This window comes from Drosophila willistoni, chromosome 3R (genome assembly GCF_018902025.1).
Source record: "Drosophila willistoni isolate 14030-0811.24 chromosome 3R, UCI_dwil_1.1, whole genome shotgun sequence".
Taxonomy (NCBI): Eukaryota; Metazoa; Arthropoda; class Insecta; order Diptera; family Drosophilidae; genus Drosophila; species Drosophila willistoni.
Genome location: NC_061086.1, coordinates 7,448,349 through 7,474,298, shown reverse-complemented (window position 1 = coordinate 7,474,298; position 25,950 = coordinate 7,448,349). Strand labels below are relative to the sequence as shown.

At 35.7% G+C, this 25,950-nt stretch overlaps 1 protein-coding gene across 2 annotated transcripts; it reads left to right on the top strand.

Moving 5' to 3' along the window:
- Positions 1-25,468, top strand: LOC6650702. 2 transcript variants are annotated; one of them, XM_047009348.1, is made up of 6 exons: positions 1-176; positions 10,883-10,976; positions 23,315-23,502; positions 23,580-23,756; positions 23,829-23,943; positions 24,715-25,468. In XM_047009348.1, exons 3-6 carry the CDS (start codon positions 23,424-23,426, stop codon positions 24,863-24,865), a joined length of 522 nt encoding a protein of 173 aa, XP_046865304.1. In that variant the 5' UTR covers positions 1-176; positions 10,883-10,976; positions 23,315-23,423; the 3' UTR covers positions 24,866-25,468. The 2 variants fall into 2 exon arrangements, with proteins under 2 accessions (XP_046865304.1, XP_002073169.1); XM_002073133.4 differs by lacking the exons at positions 1-176; positions 10,883-10,976 and having other exon boundaries at positions 23,299-23,502.
- The last annotated feature ends 482 nt before the right edge of the window (positions 25,469-25,950 follow it).

Genomic DNA, 25,950 nt, shown 5'->3' with positions numbered 1-25,950 from the left:
CAAAATATCATCATCATAATCATCACAATAGCAACAGCTGCATGACCTCTTAACACAAAAGATGAAAGCCTGATGGCCTCTAGACCCTGCCCTCCAACCCTCTGATCCATTGCTCCACAAATGGCCCAATGCCCATCAATTATATGATTTAATCACCATAAACGAAAGACAGAAAAGTGAGTACGTCGACTTATTTATGGTTCATACTTATGTATCTTTGTTAAACATATAAACACAAATATATATATATATATATAATATATATATATATTGTATAAGTCAGTGTGTTTATGTGTGCGTACTTAAGAATTTCATTTCATTACTGTTTGGTCTATTTATAGGCACAACAGAAAATTAGATGTGATTTAATCTAAACATAACATTAAATATAAGTATCAAGTTGAATGTGTATGTGTGTGTGTGTGTGTGTGTGTGTGTGTATGTATATGTATGTGTTTCCAATTGAGTGTGCGTGTGTGTTTTAAAACGGAAATTAACTTAAATGTTGCCATGGTTAACATGGGTATTGCCACTTTGCCTTGTCTGTAAGCCATCAATGTGGTAACGGACAATGCTACCATTTAAACCACTTCTAAGCTTGGCATAGAATGACAACCCAATTGCCCCGTTTTCGTATTTAATTATACTTTTAGTATTCTATTTTTATAGATTGTTAACTCGTTTCCATTTCCCGTAGTTATAGATTTATATAAAATTTTTAAAGAGCTTGAGAATCGAAAAATCGAACTCTGTTATTTGCAATTCTGCTTATGACTTAGCTTTCATGGCTTTGCATTCATATTAAACAGTGTAATATAGAAAGAATTTGATATTAAATTGCTTTCAACAAATCAGCAGATGAGAGTTTTTTACGTGTTTTTGTTTAGTCTACTCAGAAAAAAGTTTGAGGCCTTTTTTTTTTAGTTTATTTTACAGTTTTTCCTTTTGATAGTTTTTCTACATGGCTTCCCACCATCTGTTGCCTCTAAGCTGATGTCCTTAAAGTTTTTCGATGCATATTTTCTTTTCGTCTTTTTTTTTTGTAATTTTTTTGTCTACTATCATTGGAAAACTTGGTAAAATTTGACCAAGACGAAGTCAGAGTCAAAGACATCTGGTCATGTCATTTGTTTTTCTCTTTCCCCTTCTGTCTGTCTCTTGGTCTTGTAATTCCTTAATAAGAAACGTGCCCGTAATAGCTGGTAATTAACTTTGAGAACTTTGAAAAGTTTTATAAATCTATTAACTAAGAAAATTTACATTTCAATCAAAAATGCAAAGCGAAAAATGTTCTGTAACAAATTAAATTAAATTAGAATTATCTGGCGAATTTATCAGCGAAAATGTAAGTTTTGTTTTTGTTTCGTTTTTTGTGTTGTTGTTCATTAATAACTTTTGTTTACAATTTCATTGTAATTTGTAATGAAAATAAAAGAACGCATGGGAAATAATAATAAAAGAGTAATAAACAAAAAAGAAGAAACAAAAAAAAACAAAAAACAGTAACAAAAGGACCTGAAAAGCAGGCCACACATTAACATATGAGAGAGAAATGAAATGACAATAAAAATGGTGGGCGTAAGTATGGAAGGAGGGAGGTAGTGAGAAAGCAGCATACATAACAGAAAAGTACTCCTACAGAAGGATGGAGTGAGTGAGAGAGAAAGAGGGAGAGAGAAGGGCGAGAGAAAGATGGGAGGGAGTGGAAGAGAAAGGCCAAGGCACTCGCAAATGTCATGTGTTAGTGTTTTTTCTCTCTGTGCTGCCCCAGTCCAACATCATTTAGTTTGAGCCTCAGTCACACAGAACCAGCCAACACACATTACGTATTCGCAATGTGCACCAAAATTACCCACAGTCACGTAGGGAAAAAACAAAAAAAAAAAAGCAGCGAATTCCTCCCTCATTTTTAGTGTGTGTGCGTGACTTCACTTATTGTACTACATGCCGGAGCGAGTGTGTGTGTGTGTGTGTGCGTGGTGGGTGAGTAAGGCTTATCAACCATCATAATAATTGTTAGGGGGCAATTTCATTGCCAACTATGGGCTGTTTTTATTTTTTTTTGGCTAAGAGTATGGCAAAGCAATGACCAAGGTCTGTGTCTATGGCCTTTGACGGCAATAATTACACAAATAAAAGGTAAATTTGTTACAATGACAGCCAGCACAATTCTGTCTGGTATTAGATTCAATTTGCATTTGTTACTCATACCTACATACATACATATAAATGTGCATACACTATAGCTATCTATCAGTCAACTAAAATCAAAATGACATTTATCAGCGAACTGAAAACGTCAAGTAGTTGACAATGACGACGACGACAAGCTGAAGGAGAACTGAGAACACGACAAACACTTCTGCTTCTTGTCATCAGCATCATTCACCTGGCACAAAAAGGTGTGGCCACAAAAGACAAGCGCTCTGTGATTGTGAATATACTCGTAGTTGGCTGCTTCATCTCATTCGTACAGCTTGCGGTTCAATCGATTCACTCACAGTGAAGAAGCAGCTGCCAAGTGGCTTCGAGCCTTAAGTTTGTTCTGTTCTCACCATAATGATGATGTCGCTTTGTTGGAGTTGATAGCACAAATGGTGCTGGCTATGGTGAGGGAGTTTCCTTGCACCCCAAAAGAGGACAACATACATACACATATACCCACATTGCCTGATGTCAGCGACAAGACAAGGAATGCAGCAAAAGCAGCAATGGAACGCTTGTCATTGTGTCAGTTTATCATGCTGTCAGTCCGTAAGGCCATTTTATGTGGGCCAAGCAGGAAAATTTATGTTTGTTTCAGCTTTACTCTGCTTTGTCATGTGATTTAAGCTCGAAATTTTGTACAAGTTTGTAGGCGAATGCAACAACATTGGCTGACTACAGTATAACATTTCGTTCATCTGCTTAGATTTAATATTCCAAGTTCAAATAAAAGAATTTCCTGATTTCTATATTCAAGGTTTTACTGTAGTTCGTATTTTAGTGGTGTCTTACTCAAAGTCAGATTTCTAGCTCAGTGCATTATAATAATAAAACTCTAAACGCTAAATAATAAAGTGGCATATAGATATGTATTTACATTTAAGTGATTTTTCAACAGGTGTAACTTTTTTTATGCTCATCTGTGCATTTAGTTCTGAGTTCTGTCTCGCCAAATGCCAGCAAATGCATTTTATATTCTCCCATTGCATTGCATTTGCTTATACAGAAATTGCATATAGTTTATATTTGTAATTTCTGCGCATTGTTTAGCCTTCAATCTGATCTAGATATATATACATACATAGTATATGTATATAAATGCCTGGTATGTATGTATATTTTTTCAATTTCATTGTTTACATGGTAAAAATAGGCCACAGGTCTATAAAATTGAAAAAATTACTCTTTAGAAATTATCTTTGCCGAGCTTCTTCCTGTTGTTGTTAAAAAAGAGACACAAAATAAATTCGCACAACCGCAAAAGTTGTAAGTTTCAGTTGACTTTACCTTTACAACAAACAAACAATTTACCTTTAGGTATAAAGTCTTCATGACTTGCACATTTAATCATTTATCATTTTAACAGTTGGCAATTCGAGGATTGAGCAACAATTTCAACAGAAGAAAACAATTTGTGTTGATGTGAAATTGAAACGAGCAAAATAAAAGGAAAACCGGATAACAAGAAGAAAAGGTGAAACCCCAATCGAAAACCCAATGCAATTTTTGTTGCCCTTTTTCTTTGGGATTAGATTTTTTCATGGTGTCTGCCAAAGGGATTTCTGTTCGATTTTTTTGTTTTGAGGTGAGAGATTGACATCATTGCTCAGTGTCAGATTGAATATGAACGAATTTTGAGTGCCTAACCAAAACCAAATCATCTTAAACGTGACCAAGAAGCTTAAACATTTGACATTTCTAATTTGGTGTTCGTCAGGAATGAATTTACACAATCAATTATAGAATAGAATTGAACGATTTCTCAATCGACAGATAGACAAAACCATCGATTTAAATGGAATCAACTTTAATCCATCTTGACTTAGTTTCTTGTAGAAAATATCACCTTGCTATCGTCTCAACACATTCGAAGTGAGGCCAATTTCACTGAAAGAAGAAATGTTATACACTTCGTTTGCTTCTCGAATTTTGTGATTTGCTTTTCTTTGACCGGTTGAAAAACTTGTCCGCCTATATGATTTTGGGAATCTTTAGAGGGAAAACTTTTTGCCAAATGGCCTGCGGCCAAAACGGTAATCATGTTGCGATAAAACCAAACAGCGGTCCAACAAAACAAAAATAACAAAAAAGCCATGCATATCATTTGTTTGTCATATTTTTCTTCCTTTTTTATGCAGCAAGTTCTAATGAAATTTGAATTTCATCAGCAGAAACAGAAACAACAGGAATTCAAGGCGGTGGAATGTTTTGTTTTTGTATCCTTTGCCAGCTGGCAAATGAATGTATAACATGTTTTTTTTTTTTTTTTGCGTTTTTGGTTCTTTTGCTATGTGCAGGAAGTAAATTAGAATTTCGACGTGCTCAGCCAGGAAAATTTATGGCTTTTGGGCGGCGACGGAAGGCAAAGGCACAAGCGGGGGCGATTCAACTTGTTCTTGGTGAGTGAAACGCGAATTTGGCTGTGTTTGATGAAAATGCTTGCATACTTTGTGGGGCTTGGCTCGAGTTGGCTGCTTGGCATATCCTTCCTTTACTATTTACTATTGTCATCTACTGAATTATTCAGAGAGTCTGTTTTTTCTTGAATTTGTTTTTTTTTTTTTGCTGCTGCAGGTAAATGTTATTTTAAATATTAAAATGGTTCAACCTAAAATGCTATGCCAGCTTGGTATGGTATGGATGAACCATTTTGGATCATAGCCAAACAGAAACAAAAAGCAACATGAAATGAATGAAAGTAATACGGAAACTGCCAAACCATTTTCCACACCCATTTCTATATTCCAACTATTTTCCCGCTACAATTATGTGGACAACTCAGCAGCTGTTGCCACAATTTCGAGGTTGTAATAAAAGTCCCTGCCAGACTGTACTCACAAAATGGGTTTTCTTTTTTCTTTCGCTTTTTTGCTTGCTTCTTCTATTTGCTTAGGGGAATCAGCGTTATTGGCTGCTAAAAGGACAATTGTTGGACAGAATGAGGATAATTTTTAACGCTTCATTTGTATGCCAGACAGACAAACAATCAGACAGACACACAAAAGTTTTCACAATTCTCAGTGCCAGTGTGAACATTGGTTTTATTGCCAGATTATGGCATTTAATATGAGTAGCAAATCCGTTTAAAGTGTTAATGATGATTCTATGAAACAGAAAATGATTTGCTTTGTTGAAATCGTCTAATAGACTGAAAACAATTATTAGTAGGCATCAAAAGGTGAATAATAGAGGAATTCTTTCTCAATTCGAAAAGTTAATATTCCACACTTTTGCAGTATCTGAAAAAAATTCATCCTTAGAATTAAATAGCAAAGTTCCTTATCAAATTTCAACTGAGTAGTTTCCTTAGTTAAGTTTTCTCATATTTTGATATGCGAATTGTTTTAGTTTTTCAAAAATCTACATACATGAAATTAATGTAATAGTTGGAATGTGTGATGTCCTTGGGTATGTTTTCTGATTTCTTGGAACTACTTTGCAATGCAAAACACGTTTTCACTTCAACACTTTCAGCCATAATGAAAAACATAGGTTCATTTTTCCCCCACGTTTTTGTGGGACAAAGAAAGTATAAGAACGGGTTACAGAGGGGGTAAAGAAAGAGTTGGAGTTGAGTTGATTGTGTGTAAATCTCTGGGCTGTATGTGCCTGGTGCCATAACTCAAAGACTTGAACACCGAATACGTACATATATACATATGTATGTACATATATATGCTCGTACTTTGGTGGATCCGACCGACCATGTGGCATAATATATGAGAGCTACGACTAGGCCAGGGCCTTATTACTCGCCAAAATGGCAGATGGACTTGGCTCTTGCTGTGGCTCTTCTGTTGGCTCTGCTGGACAGATGGCCATGCTGGCAAATTGCCATTATTAATGATGCAATTGACATGCTTGCCACATGAGAGGGTTCAAAGTCAGAGCCAAGACATGTATACCCAGAGTACCTTAAGAAAATCTACTAAATGAAGTTAAATGAAAAATGGCTAAATCTAAATGACATATTACTCTACTTGATGTTTTTTAGTAGATACCTTCTAAAACATTCACCTTTGACCTTTCATTCAAGCTAGTTACACTTCAGTTTACCACTTTGTCTTTGCCAGTCTCTGTCTTTGAAATTCCTTTGTTCTGTTTTTTAAAACAAGCTTAATAAATAGCTGCTAGCTTACAATAAGTGAGAAGTTTTATACAATACAAATAAATTAGTTTTTAAAGACAAGCATATATGAATTGGTGATGTATTTAATGTCTCTGGAGAATATATTTTCTATCTGACTATACAAAAATTGGCTGCTTATAGTGAGAAGTACATGAAAAGTTAAGCAATCATCATTCCAATTACTCAAAATAAATCAGCCACTTCATATAAAATGAAATAAAATGGATTCACATATTCATCTCGAATTGTTGTTATATCAAATTGCAATAATAAGTGAATTCTTGCTCCCATCACGGATTACATTTGTGCCATTGGGGAGTATAAAGATGAAACTTGTTTTAAAATTTCACAAACATGAGCCCCAAACAGGCGACATATTCAATTTGTCAGAGTTGGCAGAAACAGGCGGCAACGAAATCAATTTGTAGAGGCGGAAATACAGACATACCACTCAAAACATTTATACAATCGGGCATGGGATATATTTTTTTTTTGTGTTGGCTCTGCCCTGCTGTGGCAATATTATCCTTAACTTTTCCGCAAAATACAAAAGGACAAAGTGAAAAACTTTGTGGCCCATCAGAAGAATATGTCTGGCATACAGGATAAATGATGCGCAAATGATGTGTATATATTTGACATGACACAAATAAATCGTATTTTCACGGATTTATCTTCACCCAAAATAAGTATTTATTTTGACTGATATGGACGAGTATTTCAAGTATCCTTTTTTCAGTTCTTTTTTTTTTTCTCTTCTGCATATACTTGGCTGTTTAGTTGTTGCTTTCAATATTCCTGGCACGTGCCACAATGTTCTCAGCTGTGTGTGTCTGTAGATTTGATGCTGCTTCTGCCACACTTGGTTACCACAATCCCTTTTCTATAAAGTGGGAAAAAAAAGGAAAACGGAAATTACGTATACGCATCGCTGTGTGTCACTCCCTGTTAGGTTAGCTGCTGATGCTACTGCTGCTGCTTCTTTTCCTCCCTTTGCTTCTCCTCGTTTGCTCACTTTATCTGGCCATTTGCCGTATGGTTCACTTGTTTGGTTTGCCTAATGCGCTTTTTGCCCGCTTAATTGTGCGTAGCCAAATGACAAACGAGAATCAGAGAATGAGATTCTAAAACGTTTCTAAATAAAGCCAATTTCAGATCATCCGCGAAGCAGATAAATTAAGCTCGTTTGGTTTATTTCTAGTCAAATTTAAATATGGAATTATTAAAACGTAACTTTTTTTATAAGATGTTCAGTTAATAATACTCTATACAAATGGTTTTTAAGTAGAGTAGAAAGCAGAAAACTTTTAGGGTTATTAAGTTGTTAATATCTTTCTGGTTCATCATCAGAAAAATTTCAACTACAACATGCTGACAATTGAGTGATTGCTTTTAATTTTCTATACCACTTCATCAATACATTTAGTTTCTATACATTTTACTTCCCGTTTTTGTTTGTGACCCAATTACAATGTCTTTTATTGATTTGCTAGCAATCAATGACAACACCCAGTGCCAATCCAATTGAAGTTATTTGAATTCCTTTCATTTCGTTCATTTATCAGACGAAGCCATTGATGGGAAGAAAAACCATTGAAAATTGCTTGTCATGATTGCTCATTTCAGATGAAATGAGCTCTTTAGCTATAACATTTTGTTTAGACCATGATAATGAATAATGTTACAGGTTTGAAAAAAAAATGCACATTATGTTGGAAAAAAATGCAATAACTCGCAAAACTTTAGCATATATTTATAGAGGGCAATTTAATAGGACACTTTTCAGGCTTCAGCTTCAGTTTGGTGTTATTGTTTGGACTTGATTGTATTCTTGTGTACAACATTTTTTTTGTCAGCTGTTGCCCCATGTTGTTATTGTAGTTGATGTTGTTGTTGTTGCTTGTTTGTTGTTTGCCGTTTGTTGTTTGCTATTCTTGCCATAAAATCCAAACTCGAGGGAGTCAAAAGTTTGAAATTTGCTGCTGTTTCTCTTTAAGCGGCTACTTTTATCCTTTTTTTTATTTTTGCCATTTTTTGTTTTGTTGGCTTTTGGTTTTTCCGTTGCCAATTCAACGCATAGAAAGTTTTTCTTTACGGTCTTTTTGGCAGTTGTTTTAGGGTGCGAGGTTTCTGTTCAGAGATTGACTCCTTTTACTGGGTGTTTTTCCCCTTTTTCATTCTCTTCCCTTTTTTTTGGGTTAGCTATTGGCCATTTTTACGCTTGGTTGCTGCATTTGGATTTCCCCTAAAATGCAAAACAGAACTAAAACATAAACAATTTCGAACACCTAATCAACTCATCTGCAGCATACAAAATGATTGACATCCCTTTGAGCAGGAATTTCCGTGCTGCTGGTTGCTTGGTTGCTCTTGCACGTTCTGACCATAAAGCTCAACTCACTAAGCCAATTTCAGTGTGTTTATAATTGAAACTTGCCCGAGGCCAAAGGCTAACAAGAAAAATGGCAAAATGGAAGGTGCAAAAGTGAAAGAGAAAATCAACAATCGTGTAAGGACACGGAAATAAAATACAACTAAGAAAAATCAGTTAGCCAAGGGAGAAGGGACACTCACTCGAATCGGAAGAAGCAGAGTCAAAAGGAAAACAGGTTGGTCATCTCTTTGGCGAACGGCGGATGTTAAGTGATTTGACTTGGTGACAACTTCATTTCCGTTTCTTGGCCATAATGAAAAGCTTAAATTACACTCATTAATAAGCCGTGTTGAAGCCAAAGTGCAGAAATACTGTCCATGTCTCAGGGTCCACCTGTAAGCACACAATGGCAAACTCATTTGCATGTGGCCATCAAGTCGACATGGCCAGGACGGAAGGGTGGCTCATTAAAAATGAAAAATTGACGACAAATGGAGACTTTAAAGCTAAATAAAGCTAACAAACGATGGGTAAATTCTCAAGTCTGGGCAAACTTATGGCCAGTCTGTAGTTATTTGCCTTCTTTCTTTTCTTTTTTGCACATTTTATAGGCAATTTACTTTCAGGCTCGTTGCGAAAGGGCAAATGAATAAATGACATGGTCGCACAGATATCAGAGGGACTAAGCAAACAGTGAAGTAATCGTATATATTCCCAACAACACTTTGTAGTTTATGTATCATATCGTTTGTCTGTTGATTTCCACACAGATAGAAGGAGACTATAAAGTGTATTATGATTTTGAGAAGGTCAAAGGTCAAAAGCTTAACCCCTTTGCTATGTCCATGTCAGCTGGTTATACTACACTTGTAGCCAGCTTGAAAACAAGAAAGAAAATAGCTTCCGTTGTGTGAAGAAGTGTGTTAAATCATCAAGAGTTATGAGAAATTCTCTTCCTATCCATTTTTCCTCTCGTTGTTATTACTACCACCTAATTCCGGCAAACTGTCGCCTTCCCTCCTACCCCGTAATTATGAACTCTTCCTCTCTCTCTCTCTGTTTTGGTGCTGGCTTGGCTTATTCGCAATGCATGAATCACATGGTTCGTTTTGCCTTTTGAGTGCTAATGAATTTTTGGCTTGAATAATTATGTAAATTTGTTTGCTTTTTATTGGCCTGCCTTTTGTTCAAATTTTGTTTAGCTACTCTCTCTCTCTCTCCCTCTCTCTTAGCTCCTTTTTCTTTGTTTTTTCAATTGCCACTTCTGTTTAGTGTTGATTTCCCGCTTTTCGCAGTGTTTTTCTCGCACATTTACCATTTTGTTTACATATTAAATGTTTTCCCTTGAACGATGAAAAGTCTGAGAAAAGGGGAACTGTCTGGGGTGCAAGGTCTGCGCGTGGTTTAGTTAATTAAATCGAAAACAATATATAAACAATAATAAACAATTACAAAATTTAAGAGGCAGGCAAATTTTCAACTAAACTTTAATAGGCAAATTTGCGAAATGAATCAAAAGTATCCGCATGAGCCAAATATGAAATCCAATCTAATACGTAAATTGTGTCAACTGTACTTAATAAAGAAAAATCTGGGCAAATAGAAAGGGATTTTTCTCTGTCACTGAAAACTAATAAAAGCCCAAAGTAAACCATCAACAGGGATCAAAAAGGCTCAAAAGACCTTGTTCTAAAAGGGGCGTATCAAAGGGCGTGTATGTTTAGGATGGAAACAAAGGAGCAATATGACGAAATCAAAGAGAGGGCAAATTCAACCTTTGTTAAAGTTTACATTTTTAAATTCACATTTTTTTTTTCAAATGGTTAAGCTATTTATCCAATTCTTACCTTACAACAATTAAACACAAATTGATTTCCAAAGACAAAAAGGTTTACTATTTACTCAATTACAAAAAATCTCTCTAGTTTGTTTTTGCTAAGTAGATCAACTTTCTTTCATTAAAAATGTATTACTAAATAAATTTGTTTTTTTTTCTTGCTTATTTTAAATATCCTAAAGCTGCGTTGCTTTTATTTACAAATTTTCACAAAATGTATTTTGGTGTGTGGGTGAATATTTGTTTTGTTGATGAGTCTAACAAAATGTTTGTGTATTTTTCTTTTCTTTTTTTTCTGTTTTGCTTATTTAAATATTTGTTTGCTTTCTCTTTACAGGCACCTGGAGGATAATGCACTAAACGATAAGAAGCAAAAACACAAAAATTTTAAAAAAATTAAACGAGAAGCAAAAAAAATACCAAACTGTTGGGTAAGTGAAAATATGAAAACAAGACTGCCTGCTGGCTGGATGCTGCTTTACTAAATGAAAATCCGGAAAAATTACAATTCATACATGAACATGGCCAACAGGCTGCAGGAAATATGCCAATGAACTCACAGCTTTGGCCCTGGCTAGTAAGTTTCCTGTTTATAGAAAGGGGAAAGTCCTGTGATTTAACACCACTTGTTGATTTGCTTGGCGCAAGAGCCAATTAACTTTGTCCTGACCGGCGCATTTCAGTTATGATTCAGTTTTAGTTCGGATCATCGACTGACCAAGTAAATTGTCCCTACTATGGTAAAGATTAAGTCGATTATTGCCTTGTTGCGAAGGTAGAACTTGTAGTGAGCTTGACAAGACTCGCATTAGCAAAAAGGCTTTTTACCAATTGTTTTACTGACTGAATTCCATAGAACTTAAGGTGATGGTAATTGAGGTTTTTTATCTAAAATAAGGGCACGTGAAAAAGAGACATGTGGCAACCTTTTTAGCACTATCCCCAGTCTGCCTAAACAGTCAGTAAACAGTTAAATAGAAAATTTTTCGGATAAGCAAATGAAAAAGCTATTCAATATGTATTTGTTAATAGAATGCCAAACATTTCTCCACCTTTTTAAAGTTGCTTCATCGCCATTTTCCCCATGTGAATTACAAATTCACAAGCCATTTCCATCCTAAATCGTTGACTGGTTTTCTTTTGCAACTGAAGCAATAGACGTAGCTGAGCAGCTGCACTCAAATTGCGAATTTTCTTTTAGATCCGGCTACCTGTGAAATTCCATTGAATTCCCAATTTCCTGCCACTGCCACCATATTTGCCAATCTGCCATCAAACTTCCGTTGCAAGTTGAGGGGTTTGGGTATTGGTCCTGCTAGTCCTGCTGCCGATTTTGTGCTGCGACTCATGTTCCTGCCTCAAATGTCATAGCCTCTGGCAGCGTCAGCCTTTTAATCAAACTTTCTGTGGAAAATGGAAGCTTCACTGCTTGTTGCGGTCACGAAAGTTTTCTTTTTTCTTCTCTAGGCTGTTAGTGTGCGCCTTCTGGAGGGAAAATGCAGTAGTCAGCTGAATGGTTGGGTGTATTTAAGTAGGACAGAGGCAGGTAGGTAGGTGGCCAGGTTGTTACAGGTCAGTTTTGCTGCATTGAATGAGTTTTGGCAGGAGCACAATTTCCATGGATTAGATTAAAGTCATCAGTTTTGTTGTTGGACAGTTGGCCATCAGTTTGGTTAATAAAAACGCCAGTCAAAAGCAAGTGAGAGGCAGAATGGGATGGGTCTCAATCCACCCAGCTACCCTCAGGAGCTGCAGATAATGCGTTTCATCATCGTCATGATTATCGCTATTGTTGTCCTTGTTGGCTGCCTGCTTTTGTTGCTTGATGTTGTTGTCCTGTTGTTGTTCATTCAGTTTATCCCTCACTTCCTGTCGCATCGTCGACACATAATGAAATGAAAATATTTCGTCTGCCTGCGTTTTTTGCTTTTATTCACTAAAATGTGTTGGCTGTCGCCGCCGTTTTTTGTTTGTTACTGTTATTGTTATTTGCTTTACATAATAATAATAACAATAATAATAAAAATAAAAAAAAAAAGCAAAAGAGAGTCAGAACCTCATCAGGCTTTTGTTAACATCACGTTTTTTTTTTACCACTCCACGGCCGAACCTTTTTATTCATTTATTTTGTTCTTTTTGACTCTTTGTCAACCGCATAAAACGATGAAAATTGAAATTTCATACAATTTATTAATTTGCTGCAATTTTTGATGATGCGGTTGAAAATAATGTGTAAATAAATTATGAGTGGTCAACGAATGCAGCAAGTTGAAAGAGCATTAAAGCTTAAATTTATATAATACTTATGTTAAAACTAAAAAAAAAATTTAACGCTAAAACGAGACAATAATTCCATTTTGTTCATGGTACCGTTATGAAATTTTCATTTTTGGTAGAAGCTTAGAAAGATGTTAACGATTTTATGGCAACTTTTTTTTTTACGATTTTATTTCCTTTTTTCAGACGATTTTATGGCGATCCTAAATTTGATTATTAATATTGAATGTCAAAAACCGAAAGACAAATTTTCTTATTGGCTTAACCGCAAGTAAGAGGTTTTTTTTCGGCCTGGTCATAAAACAGATGACTAAAGTAATGTGAATTACATGTTACAATTCAGAAATTTAATGACACCTTAAAAGCCATTACTTATACGCAACGTAAGCCCTATAAAAAGCAAAAGTCAAGACGCAAGCAAATCAAAGAGTTTTCTGATATCTGAGGAGGGTAAATGTTGTTTTTCTTGTTTTCCCCTACGTTTCTTTACAATTCTTTGTTTGTTTATTTGTTTGTCTTTTTTGATCAAACAAACAATCAGATATATGTATGTATGTACATGTGTGTGTACGTAGGGACATGGATACATATGTGTATAAAGTTTTTGTAAGGAAGTTCGAGGCCGAATCGCATATGCAATATTTATATATATACATATATATGTGTATATGTTTTTTTAGCACCCATACAAGAAAAGAAAATAAAAGTCAACAGATGTGGCTGTGGGTGGAGGGAGGATTGAGCAATGTTTTATTTATTTATTTCAAAACCTTTCACACGGCAAACAGTCACCGAGACAAGACATGGCGGAATGCCCCTTAAGGGTCTCGTCTCTGGTTTTGGTTTTTATGTCCCGGCCCGTGCCCCAGCTTCGTCATTTATTGCGTGCCATCAATACTTCTTCACTGCAATCGATGAAGGCGTCGTTTTGCTTTCCTTTTTTATACATATGTATATGTAAGTATATATATATAAATATATCCACCACTTTCTGTTATATCCTCGCCGCCTTCTTAAGGAGTAGGTACATTGACTTCATGGGGTTCATTACTCCCGTTTGCCATTAGTATTTTTTTTTGGCATTTTCCCCTCTTGTTTTTCGTTTTTTTCAATTATTTTTATTGGCTTATCATAAATTATAATGCTCTTTGGCCTTGACAGCCATATTTCTCGCTCACTTGCTATACAAGTATATATACATACATATATACAGTACATTCCGTAAGCGATTTCTCTTTCTTTTTACGTATTTTTGTTGTTGTTGCCTCTTAGTTTTCCCTTTGACTGGCTTCACTTGAGCCTTGTTTTTGGCATTGCTGCTTATTGAAAAACTTTCTCCCGTCATCGTCACAGTAGAGTAACAATAACAACAAAAAAATGAACAACAACAAAAATACATAAGAAGAAAAACTTTCACTTAAATGGCAACAACTTTGTGCATTTTTTAACAGCGTTTTTATACTTTCATGCCAAAAGAAGAAACTTTAACGTTCAGTTCATTATTTTGTTCACAGGGCATGCCTTAATTATATTTTGCATTTCTTTTTCTCATACTCTACCGAGAAAGGATATATTTAATTTTTCAAACAAGACATATTCAACTGGATTGTATGGTCATCGCAGAGCCTAAAAGTATACTAATTTGATTGCATTTTAATATTGTCGCTTGAGTATTACTTCTTTAGTCTTAAGTTTTAAAATTGTGGTATAGAAACAATCAGATTATTTCAGGGAAAACATATTCTTTAAATTTCGCTTTTCTTTGCTTAAACGAACTCGAAATTGTAAGGGTATGAATATTGCAAGTAACTCATTGTCTGGTTTTCCTTGTGTTTTTCCTTGCACTAAGACAAATTGAAATTTCCATTATGGCAGAAGGGCGAAGCTTAAATGACTTAAAATTGTACTTTTGTTATTGTTGTTTCGGTTGTTTCTTATTTTTCGGTGAGGGCGGACTATGGGATTATGTAAATGAGTTTTTAAAGTTTTTATGCGATTTGTAAACGTTGGAAGCGAAGTTTATCCATTGGCGAACGGAATATATTATTTAATTCAACAGGTTTAGTTCTACTAGAGGCAAACTATACATAAGGTTGCATGTTTAAATCTTTCATAAAGCGTTGTCTCATTGTTTTGTGTCCTTGTCGACAAATTATGTTCAATGACTCCAAAACCCTTCACCCCCATGCAATTTGATGGCATTTTATGCAGTAAATCTTCAAATTGATCACGAATTTTTGCTTTATCCCGTGAAAAGCGGGTGCAGATAATAGCACCGCTGAATACGACAACCTTCCATTTCTAGCATTTTTCTGTACTTGTTCTCGTGTCTTTTGGCACAGTTTTCTTGCATTGCAAAGGTATTTGCTTGTAAAAGGTAAATGAAAGTGTAAGAGCAACACATGCATATTAAGTATACGAGGTGTTACATGCACACACTAAGTACGTACGAGGAAATTTCTTTATTGTCTTGTGCATAGACTTTTCGTTTGCATATATTCAGTTGAAACATGTTTATTTATATTTTAAAGCATTTTTCTACTCTCTTGGCGCTGGACTAGTATTAAATATATTTTCATATAAACTAGTAAATTTAATTTAGAATTTGTTAAAAACATCCAATTATTTTCTAGATAATGTGTAAAAGTTAAATATATATATTTTAATTTAAATTAAATGGAGAATTTCACTCAATCAATTAGTTTTGCTTGCAGGCAATTTAACAATTTATTAGGTATATAAATTTCATTTCATTGGCTAGTTTTGGACAATTATTTAAAATGCAAAATGCCAAGTGAAACAAATGCCACAAGCCAAAAGGACCATACAAAATCTCGGTCCCAGTTGCAGCAGCTGCTTTCCACTTCATCGGCAACATTGTGTCTATTTGTATGAGTGTGTGTGAGTGTGTGTGTGCTAAATCTAATAAATAGTTGCACACAATTTACGGCTGATGCATAAATTGTTAGATCTAAGACCATGCTAAGGTCACGCCCATAAATTCTTTGCTAGCTTTCTTCTTCTTCTTTATGTGATGCTGGCATAAATTTTGTTTTATATCTATATTGAAAATGCATGAAACGATTTCGTTTCATTCAGGTGCAAAAATTGTTGTGGAAAAGAGTTTCCAGTTTCAAGTTTCAGCATTTTGGCTCATTTAGCCTTTTACGTGCTTATGATAAGCTTAATTACCCAGGCACATTTAAAACAACCTTCATCCCCTGACAACTACTTAACAAGATAAGGCAAACCAATTTGTTCTGTCGAGGAGAGGGAGTGCGAGGAGGTTGGATAGAAGATTTTTATTCCATAATGTGCAAATATTTGAAGCAAAACTTCTGCAAGCCACACATATACTATATAAACGAAGGAAGGAAGAGAGATCAACAAAACATTTGGCTAAATGAGGACACGCACGCAGCAGACCACAAACCTGTCCCCCAGTCACCCCCCTGCTCTCTGCTACCGTACCTTTCCTTTGGCTTAAACACCCACTTAAGTGCTTAGACATAATTTCCTAAAATTTTGTGTGAAATTTTAATTTTCTCACATACATACACACACACACACGCATTCAGAGGTAGAGAAAAAGAGAGAGAAGAATTTTTGAATAGGCACATTAATTAACTTAAGTTTACACGTTGGTGTTTTGGTATATCCTCCGGTGAATCCTTATGATGTGACTACATAAAATAAATTGCCTTGTGTGTGTGGCTGCTTGACTGCTGAGTGTGCCTTTTGTTGTGTTTTCTGTGTGTTAATTCTCACCTTCTCTTTAAACTTCACTTTGTCACTTCGGTTATTCAATATGTCATACGCAAAAACTCAACTTTAAATTGAGTTTTATCTTGGAAGCAAAGTTTTCTCTCGCTCACACACACACACACACTGAGATACTGGAACAGGAAGAATTTCATAGACATTCTCTTGGCTCTTGTCTTGGGGTCTTCGACTTTGGCTATATAGATATATGCGTGTGTATGTGTGTGTTGATTGCCATTTTGTTATTCATGGAATTGTTTAAAAATTTAGATTGCTTTTGTAAGTTCTAAATGAATGTATGTACAGTGACCTAGTTAGTTACTTGTTGCTCAATAAGATTGAGACTAAGCTAAACTTCATTATGTAAAAGCAAAATGGGAGTGAAAATACGAAGCTATATTCAATATCATCTACAATATCGACACAGGAGTTTGGAAAGAATCAAATGTCTACATAGGATCCAACTTTGAGTGGTTTAAATACATTCTTCGGTTTCCTTGAATTGCCCTTTTGAATTTAAGCCTCTCAACGTGATTCTTACAATTTACATCATTTCATTTGCACTGCTTAGGCCAAGAAGAGGCTTTACTTAAACTCAGAGAACAAAGCCTCTTAAAAAACGGCAAAGTAGAAGAAGAAATATTCTTTTGCAAGCATAATTTAATTAATTACAAAAGCCAACTTCCCCACCGCCAAGGCGAACCGTGTGCCTATTGTCCTTTCTATTGTCAATTAGCTGAAAAGCCACAAAAGAAGCCAAAAACCAGGCAAAGTCTAGTTGTTCTTCTCAAAGCTCCTTAAAATTTAGCTTGGTTGGTTGGGGTGGTGGCATGACAATTAAGTAAGCCAAGAATTACGCGATAAAACTGTAAAGTAAAGTCAAGTCAATTCATTAAGTTTCCTGACCAACAAACTGTGCAATCAGAAGACAGGATAACACAACAATTAAATGTTCTTCTTCCTTTTTGGTTCTTGTTGTTGTTGCTGTGCTGGGCTATGCTATGTCCTCTTGGTGGCCAAGCAAGGACGGCAAGGTTTTAGCTCGAGGATTCACCTTTTTCTGTTGTGTCCTCTTTCTTTTGACCATTGAACCGTGTGAGCAGTACGCTTGTGGCGGCAAGCCCACAATGTACATTGAGTGGCATCATTGAGTGGCAAATACACAGACACACACACACACACATACATACACAGACAATCAATGCAAGAGCATCGATTGCGGTCGAGTGTCATTGAGCACACACAGACAGAGAGGAAAATATAGAAACACACATCAACCAATTGAGGACAACAGGCCCTAAAGCACTGTGGCATATGATGATGATGATGATGATGATGCCGCCAAACAGTTGTCGTTTTGTCACATCATCAAATTCTTAATTAGCCGAGTAAAAAGAGCGGGAATCAGTTTCATTTCCCAACTTTGTCGTGTCCTTCTCGATCTCTCTTTGCACATGCAGTTCAATAAGCCGAAGCGAAATGTCTTAAGCAGCTTTTCCAACTTGTCGGATGCAACTGCATTTTTCTTAAGTATCTCAATGGCCATTGACCTAATTCCTTATTTTTTTTTTTCTTCTCTGAGAAGCACCGACCAACTGCAGACCAGATAAACTCTGTCCGCCTGAGATCTTTTTAAGCCTTTTAAATGCTTCAATGAATTCTCATTTAAGAACGAATTAATGCCAACAAAGTGAAGAGTAGTAATTGGACTATAAAATTGAATTGTTGTTACATAATAAGTGCAAATGAAATGTATATTGCAATTACATAAAAACGAACTTTAAAGAAAAATTTCTGTAATTCTGTGAATTATATCGATTTGGTGCCCTTGATCCTAAATCATAGATTGAAGACCTGTGCGGAACTCTCTGTTGACTTTTGACGGTTTAAATAAATGTTTATAAATTATTAAATTGAAATTTTCTCTTCATGTAATTACCCGCTCATTCACATTCAATCAATTATTCATTGATTATGGTAATTCAAACCATTTGAATTATAATTTTCAAATTAGTTCGTCTGACAACTAATTTCCACACTTTTTGTGTGCCAGATTTGCAATAAACCAAAACAACCAACAACAAATACATGCAGCTGAATGTATTTTTCAGCAATTAGCGCAAAACTTGATTATAATATCATACAATGGCTTACGTGATCGGGTTATAATTGGAAACGTTTTCAAATTGCCAGTGACCACTGATACTTCAGACTACAGCCAGTTTACCCTTTAATTGTTCTTATTTGTGGTTTTCACACACATGCCAAAATATTTCAACACTATTCAATGGGTGTGTGTGTGTGTATGTGTGGGTGGAGTGGAGTGATGGTGGATCGGTGGTGGGTTTATGCGGATTTAATGGCCTTAAATCACACACAAAAACATATTTAAATTGCTAGCCATGGCAAGTTTTATTCTGATTGAAAAATACACAGTTGAGAGAGAGGAAAGCAAGTGGGGGAAGCAAAGAACAACAAAAAAATTGGCTTAAGTGCTTAACTAACGGTTAAGCATGGCAATAAGCCGAACCACAAATATTGCACCTCCCCCCTCACCAAGCCTTTTGTACCTCCACCTTTGGTCATGAAACCCATTTCAATGAAATGTTTTAAGCCCCTAGATCTGAGCCAGACATAAATCTACTTTCATATTGAGTTGACCAAAACCAAAAAAGGAAGAAACGCAATGTGAGGCTTGCGTGTGCCTGAAACATTTTAGTTTCTGTTTTTCGTTTGGGTCCCTTATTCGAGTGGGCATCCATTAAATGATTTCCGTTAAAAGGTTCCACATGAACGCATGGCTCATAAATAGTTGGAAGTATTGCTACTCCTAGCCCCCTCTAATTCCACTCCCAGTCTGGTTGTTAGAAGTTAATTGGCCTTGAAACTGAAAATCAAAAAGGGGTGGGACCGGTGGCAATGGAAACGCTTAAGCATTGAATAAATATATCTTTGCTTTGGCTTAATCATTATAAAATTTGCATTTTAAGTAGTTTTAATGTTTAATGCAATTTCTACTGCTACATGGTATAACTTTGCATTCTGGTGTGATGCGAAATTTGCATACGTGACAAAGCTAAACCTAACTGTAAATTGCAGTTGTAAATTGCAAATGCAATTCGCAGTTTTCTCCAAACGCTAACGAAAAATTGCCCTAACGTTTGCAGTTATGCAAATGGAAAATCCAGCTCCGAGTGAGGGTAAAAGTGACTGAGAGAGAGAGAGGGACAAGATATATGTGTATGCCTGCATGTGTGTGTGTGTGTGTCAAGCGTGAAATTAACTTTTCCCTCGGGGGCAAGTAACAAAAGTAAAGCAAAAGGTGTGGCTTTAATGGCAATGTCAATACAATTAAAATTTAAACCAAAGAAAAGTAAAATGCAAATTGAAACTTGCCTATGATCAGCATTTTACTTCCGCACCATTAAGGCGAAAAAAACAGGACAAAAAATCGGGCATATCCTTGCTGGGCTGGTTGTCCTTTTGCCTGGCTTAGACTGGGTGACATTGTTGAACTCTTGTCAGCAAAAGGCCGAGTCCTGATAACATCGATTGTATTGTGCTTAATCATGGGCCCCATCCTTCACACACACACACACTCGGTCTCCAAGTCATTGAAAATACTAGAACTTGGCCGCCTTATGGCCAGATTATCATTGTCAAAGCGAGAAATCATAATAAATCATTCCGAGTCAAATGCGAGAGGGAGAGCGACAAAAAAGCTGGGGGCCCCCATAAGTAGGCAATATATATTGTCGGTGTTCAACTTTAAGCCGAAACATTATGCCAGCTGCCACACACACACACACACACACACACACACACACACATTTGCCTGCAGGTGACGCTCAATCAAAGCTGACCCCTAACCGATCGGCCAGTTTCATCCTAATGAGCCTGCTCATTTGTTTTTTAACTATACCCTCTGGGTTAGAAGATTAAGAAATTAATGACCTACAATTGAGTGAAGCCAAAAAGTTTTGTTGCCAAGCGCCAGCCGTTTTTCATTTTTAATGCTAATTTTACGTTCATTTATTAAAGTAACTTTGGCACACAAATTCAATGTTTTTGACAATAGACGACAACGGCAACAACAAGCTGTATGAAGAAGAAGCCTTTTAATTGCAACTAACAAACTCAATTTTGCTTGGACATTTACTTTTATTTGGCTTTTGTCATAAAAAGGAAAGGCAACGAAACTTGGCCATAAACTGAAGCCACACACACACACATATACACAAACACCAACCTCATACACAGAAGCATATTGGCAGTCGTTAAAGACGAAAGGACAACAGCCAACAGCCATAGCAGCAGGAGATCAGGAGAGACAACGTCAAAGTTTTATATATTTATAAGTCGCCTCTATCTCTCTCTCTCTCTCTCTTTTGCTCTATTCTTACTCTCCACCACCACGCCCACATAATGAACACAAAAAGGTAAACTTATTTTGTGCCCAAACAGGCTGACAGAGCAGCGGAGGCAAGGTGAATTGAATCAACTTCCGCTTCCTTCCACACTGGCATTGAATGCCGTTTCCTGTTCACAGCCAAATAGAATGACAGACAGGACAATAAGATTGGCATTGGCAGCTCGTTGCCAATGCTGGTTAGTGGTTAATTTGCAAATAGATGAAAATAGGCCACACAATTATACCAAGAAATTGGCAGAAACTTTTGCAATTTAATTACAACTTGAGCATTAGAGCAAAGTTCATTAAGACCAGAAAGAAGCTATCGACAGCGGCGAAAAGCAAGAGAGAGAGAGAGAAAAACAGACCCACCAGACAATTGGATGAAATATAGTTTTCAAAAGTGTCGAAAAGGTCGTTCGGGCCAATGAACAGAGAGCTCAGCGTGAACTCTAATGTCAAACACCCGCTCAAAATACAATTTGCCTAAAAGCTATGTGTTTGTATATCCAGAAGCTATATATGCGAGTTCTCACATCCAGCTTTTCCCTACCATACTAAACCATATAATTAATGCAAACACTTGCGGCTGACCAATTCCAATTTCAATTTCAATCCAAATGCCAAAAATGCCGTCGATTGAGTGCCAGCATATTACACATACGCCCCATGGCCACAGATTCAGATGTCAGTGCTATAATTTGCAATAAATATAAAATAAATATTGATTCAGTAATATTGCAACTGTCAGACGAAATGTTTTTATAGACTGGAAAATTGAAAACGACACAGATGAAAATGGGTGTGTCCATGTGGGTGGTCTGCTTGAATGGAAGCTGTGTGTGTGTATATGAGTGTGCGTATGTGTATATGTGCTCGTCACATATTTATATATTTGATTTCTGACATTTGCCTTTCCATTGCTTTACTTTACTTTGTATTTGTAAATATTCGTTATTCTTGTTGTTGTTGTTGGCCTTTTTATTTTTACACTATTCAAAAGAGGGTTGTGTAGTAATTCTTCTTTGCCTGACTGACATCGATCGTATCCACTCGATTGAAATTGATGGCTTTGCCTACTTCATACCTCGACACCTTTAATAACCTTCAACTTTCATTGTCAAGTACACGAAATAATTTGGCATGGGAAGCGATTCCGCTACTTATTCAATTGCTACAATATGTGGAGAGTAAAGTGGAGTTCTTTAAATGATCTAACTAAATTTACCAAAATTAACAAAATTTGATAAAGTAATTAACTCTTCAATAGAAATCCTTTTGAAGAGATTTATGATACATTTGCCGCGTACAACTTACCAATTACAACTATTTTCTTCAGTCCTCTGAACTTCTAAGTGCTTAAAGCTAAAATATTAACGAATTCGTTGTATGCTTAAGCTTAGGTGTCCGAAAAATTTCAAATGAAGCATGTATGCACTACCAAAATTTAGCCAAACTTCACTTTAATAAAACACGATTTCGCAGTCTACACTTAATACACATCGTTCATTTTGCCCTAGAGACTTAGATCTTTAAGTCATCTGTCTATAAATTATTCAAATATAACCAATGTCCAACCACTCAATAATCTGTAACAATCATATTTTGATGAAGGTAACAGCAAAATTTATTGTCCCACCATCTTGTCTTCCATCATCATTTTCAATCCCCTATAAATCTTGTTGTTGGCCAAACTTTAACTACAATTTGAGTTGGCGTGGTTGTTGGGCTCGTTGTAAGTCGAAATCATTTGTCATAATTTTGTCGAAAAAAGAATAAAAAAAAAACGAAAGGAAAAAATAAAAGATGACTACGAGAACAACGCACCTTTGGGCCATCCAAGTGCCCATTAAAATTGCCAATAACAATTGGGGAAAAGGAAAGGGAAGGACTCGCGATGGTGTGGGCTGGGGTAAGAAGTGGCCCCAACGCATTCGACATGAAAATCGACTGAAAAGCAATTATTTACACTTCGGCAATAAAAAAATATGGCACAACCACCAGCCAAAAAAAAAAAAAAAAAAAAACAGAGAAGCAACGAGAAGAAGAGGGAAAAAATAACAAAAAGTGAAGAAAAATTGTGTCAAAAATGGCCTTGTGCAATTTATTACCTTTAATTTTTCTTGCCTGACTGGATTTTTGTTGTTGTTCTCCGTTTTCAACATCGCTTGAAATTTCGGGCTTGAAATTTTTATGCCAGAGCTTTACTCAAAAATTTTCAGCAACATTAAAGTAAAAAAAAAAACACATGTACATATATGTAAAATGAAATGAAAGAGAGTTCTCTTATCAACATATTGCCATCAATCTATGTTCCAGGTCAAAAGGCAAAATGTTACAACTAATCAAAATCCATATGGCCCACTTGCTATGCATTATCCTGTGAGTTTCGTTTGAGAGAAAGAGAGAGAGAGGGACAGAACCAAGAATGGCATCCTACACATCCCTGACTGCAATGGAAATCTGCGGCTGTCTCCTCCTGCTACTTACCATGCTTTTCAGTAGTGGTAAGTGAAGATGAATTCATCTGTCCTTTGTATAGGTGTCTGTGTGCTAATCCCTTTATCCTTTTTCTGCTTTTCAGGCTATTGTATAGACTGTTTCAAGTGCGTCTCGTATAATGGCGCCAATAAGGCCTGCGATGATCCATTTCATAATAATTTCTCAACCGCCATACTCGAATCGCCCTGTATGGGTGGTCGCAAGGGTCGTGATGGCTTATTCCCAGCGACCGCTTGCATTAAAATTGCCGGCTATTATGGTGAGCCAAAATGGAAAGATGATGAATGTGTGTGATTCCTTGATGTAATGCGTCTTCTTTATCATTCCACAGATGAAACGGGCGAGACGATAACAGTGCGTGGATGTGCCCTGGACAGTGGCACATTGACCACGGACACAGAGATTATACGAATGTCGCATTGTGGCAAATTTTATTATGACAACAAGTGGGTAAAAAGTAAAATATAACTGAAATGTGTAACTTACATACAAACATAGGGTTCTTCAGCCTTTTTTATCCTTTTATATTTATTAAAAATGAAGAGATCTCTCATTACTTTCAGAAAAAAGTATGTACTTCATTAAAGTCCATTCCAATCTTCATAGACTTTATCTTTATTTTATCTTTGTTTTCTTTTTGGCTTTAGTTTACTTATCTTAAATTAAGTCCTACATTTTTTGTATGAAATATAGACTTTTGGAATTTATTTTCTCTTTACTGATTAATCTTCTTTTGTATAAAATACTCATATATCATGCATAAACTAGCAGCAAACTATGTGAACGAAGATTAAATTACCTTCTTTGCATCTCTTTTTGCCTTTTTACGATGTATGAGAAATTTTCTTAAGATAATTCAAAAAATATGAATTAGAGAAAAGACAAAGCGAGAGAGTTTTACATATATTTTTATTGCCTGCCTGGGCTTTCTTTCGCTTTTGTTGCCAGCTCTCGAGTAACTAAATCCCTATGCTACATTTTATTGCATAGAGAGAGGAATCCAATCCCAAGAACCAAGACCACGTTTACACCCTTTCCACACACACACACACACACACACCTACAAATATATGTATGTATGCTTACACATTCTCAGTCTCATTTTCGTAGTCATAACTTAACATTATCCGACATTATTCTTGTTCTTATTCTTTTTTCTTGACTGGCGCCTAAACACACACCAACTCAACGTCACACACACACACACACACTCACAGATATGTACATGGTTGCCTCCAAAGCTGCAGTGATGCGGATGCCTGTAATGCAGCGTCAACGCAACATGTTCGCCCCATGGTTACGGCGGAGTCGGTTATGCGGCATCTGCTTAGCACCTTGGTTTTGCTGCTTGCCCCAACATGGAGGTAGCAGTGAGAGGATGCAACAAAAAAGGCAAATGGCATATAAAATATGAGGAGGATATGCCTTGGATAATGTGACAAGTGCGGAAAGAAAATAAGCATTTAATATAATTTAGCTGCACGGCAATTTCCGTTTTCGTCTCTCTTGTTTTCACTTTACAGTCTGTTTGAAACCTATCTAAATGTATCTTTCTCTCAAAATCATCTCTTTGTCACACTATTTATCACGTTCTCTCCGTGTCGAAATTTTCACTAAAAATTACACACAAAAAGATGAAAACGAAAAGTAGCAGCGATAAATTAAAACCCAACAAAGGAAAAGCAAAGAAAATATTTTTATGGAAATTCATCAAGCAATTATGTGATTTATGAAATGAATATTTAACAACTCTTTAACAATAATTGATGAATAAAACGAAAAAGAAAAAACAACAAGCAAAACCAAAACAATTAAAATTATATAAACTAAGCCTTGCTAAGCAAAATTAACAACATCTCGGAACAGAATGAAAAAAAAAAAAAGAATCAAAAAACTAAATTCAAATTCAATTGCAATTATTTTTTAGGCTACTAAGTTGCTATATGGTGAAACAAACAAAAAGAAAACCAAACAAACTGTTTTACATTTTATATATATACATCCTATATATATACATATATATACTGATGATGATAAACTATTGTAAATAAATATTTAATTATGATTAATTAATAATTATTTGTTAGAAAATGCTGCTGAATTTTAGGCAAATTTTATGAATAATTTAATGTATAAATAAATTACATACAGGGCCACAAATATGATTTAAGTGGCTAATCAAAGAAAACTGCAAACTGAACAAAAATGTGAACGAAATACACAGTTTATATATATATACAGATAAATTGAAAAAATTGATTAGCCCTTACATTTATATAATCCCTTTTAGCAAAATGGGAACCAAATGGAATCCAAAAAGTTCTAAAGGCATGCCTTTTATTTCATTCTTCACCTTATCGGTTGTTTGCTACTTAGTTAATAGATTTTCTTTTGGAAGACATCAACAAACTTCGAAGTATCTTTTATATATACATTCATTATGGGAAGTATTT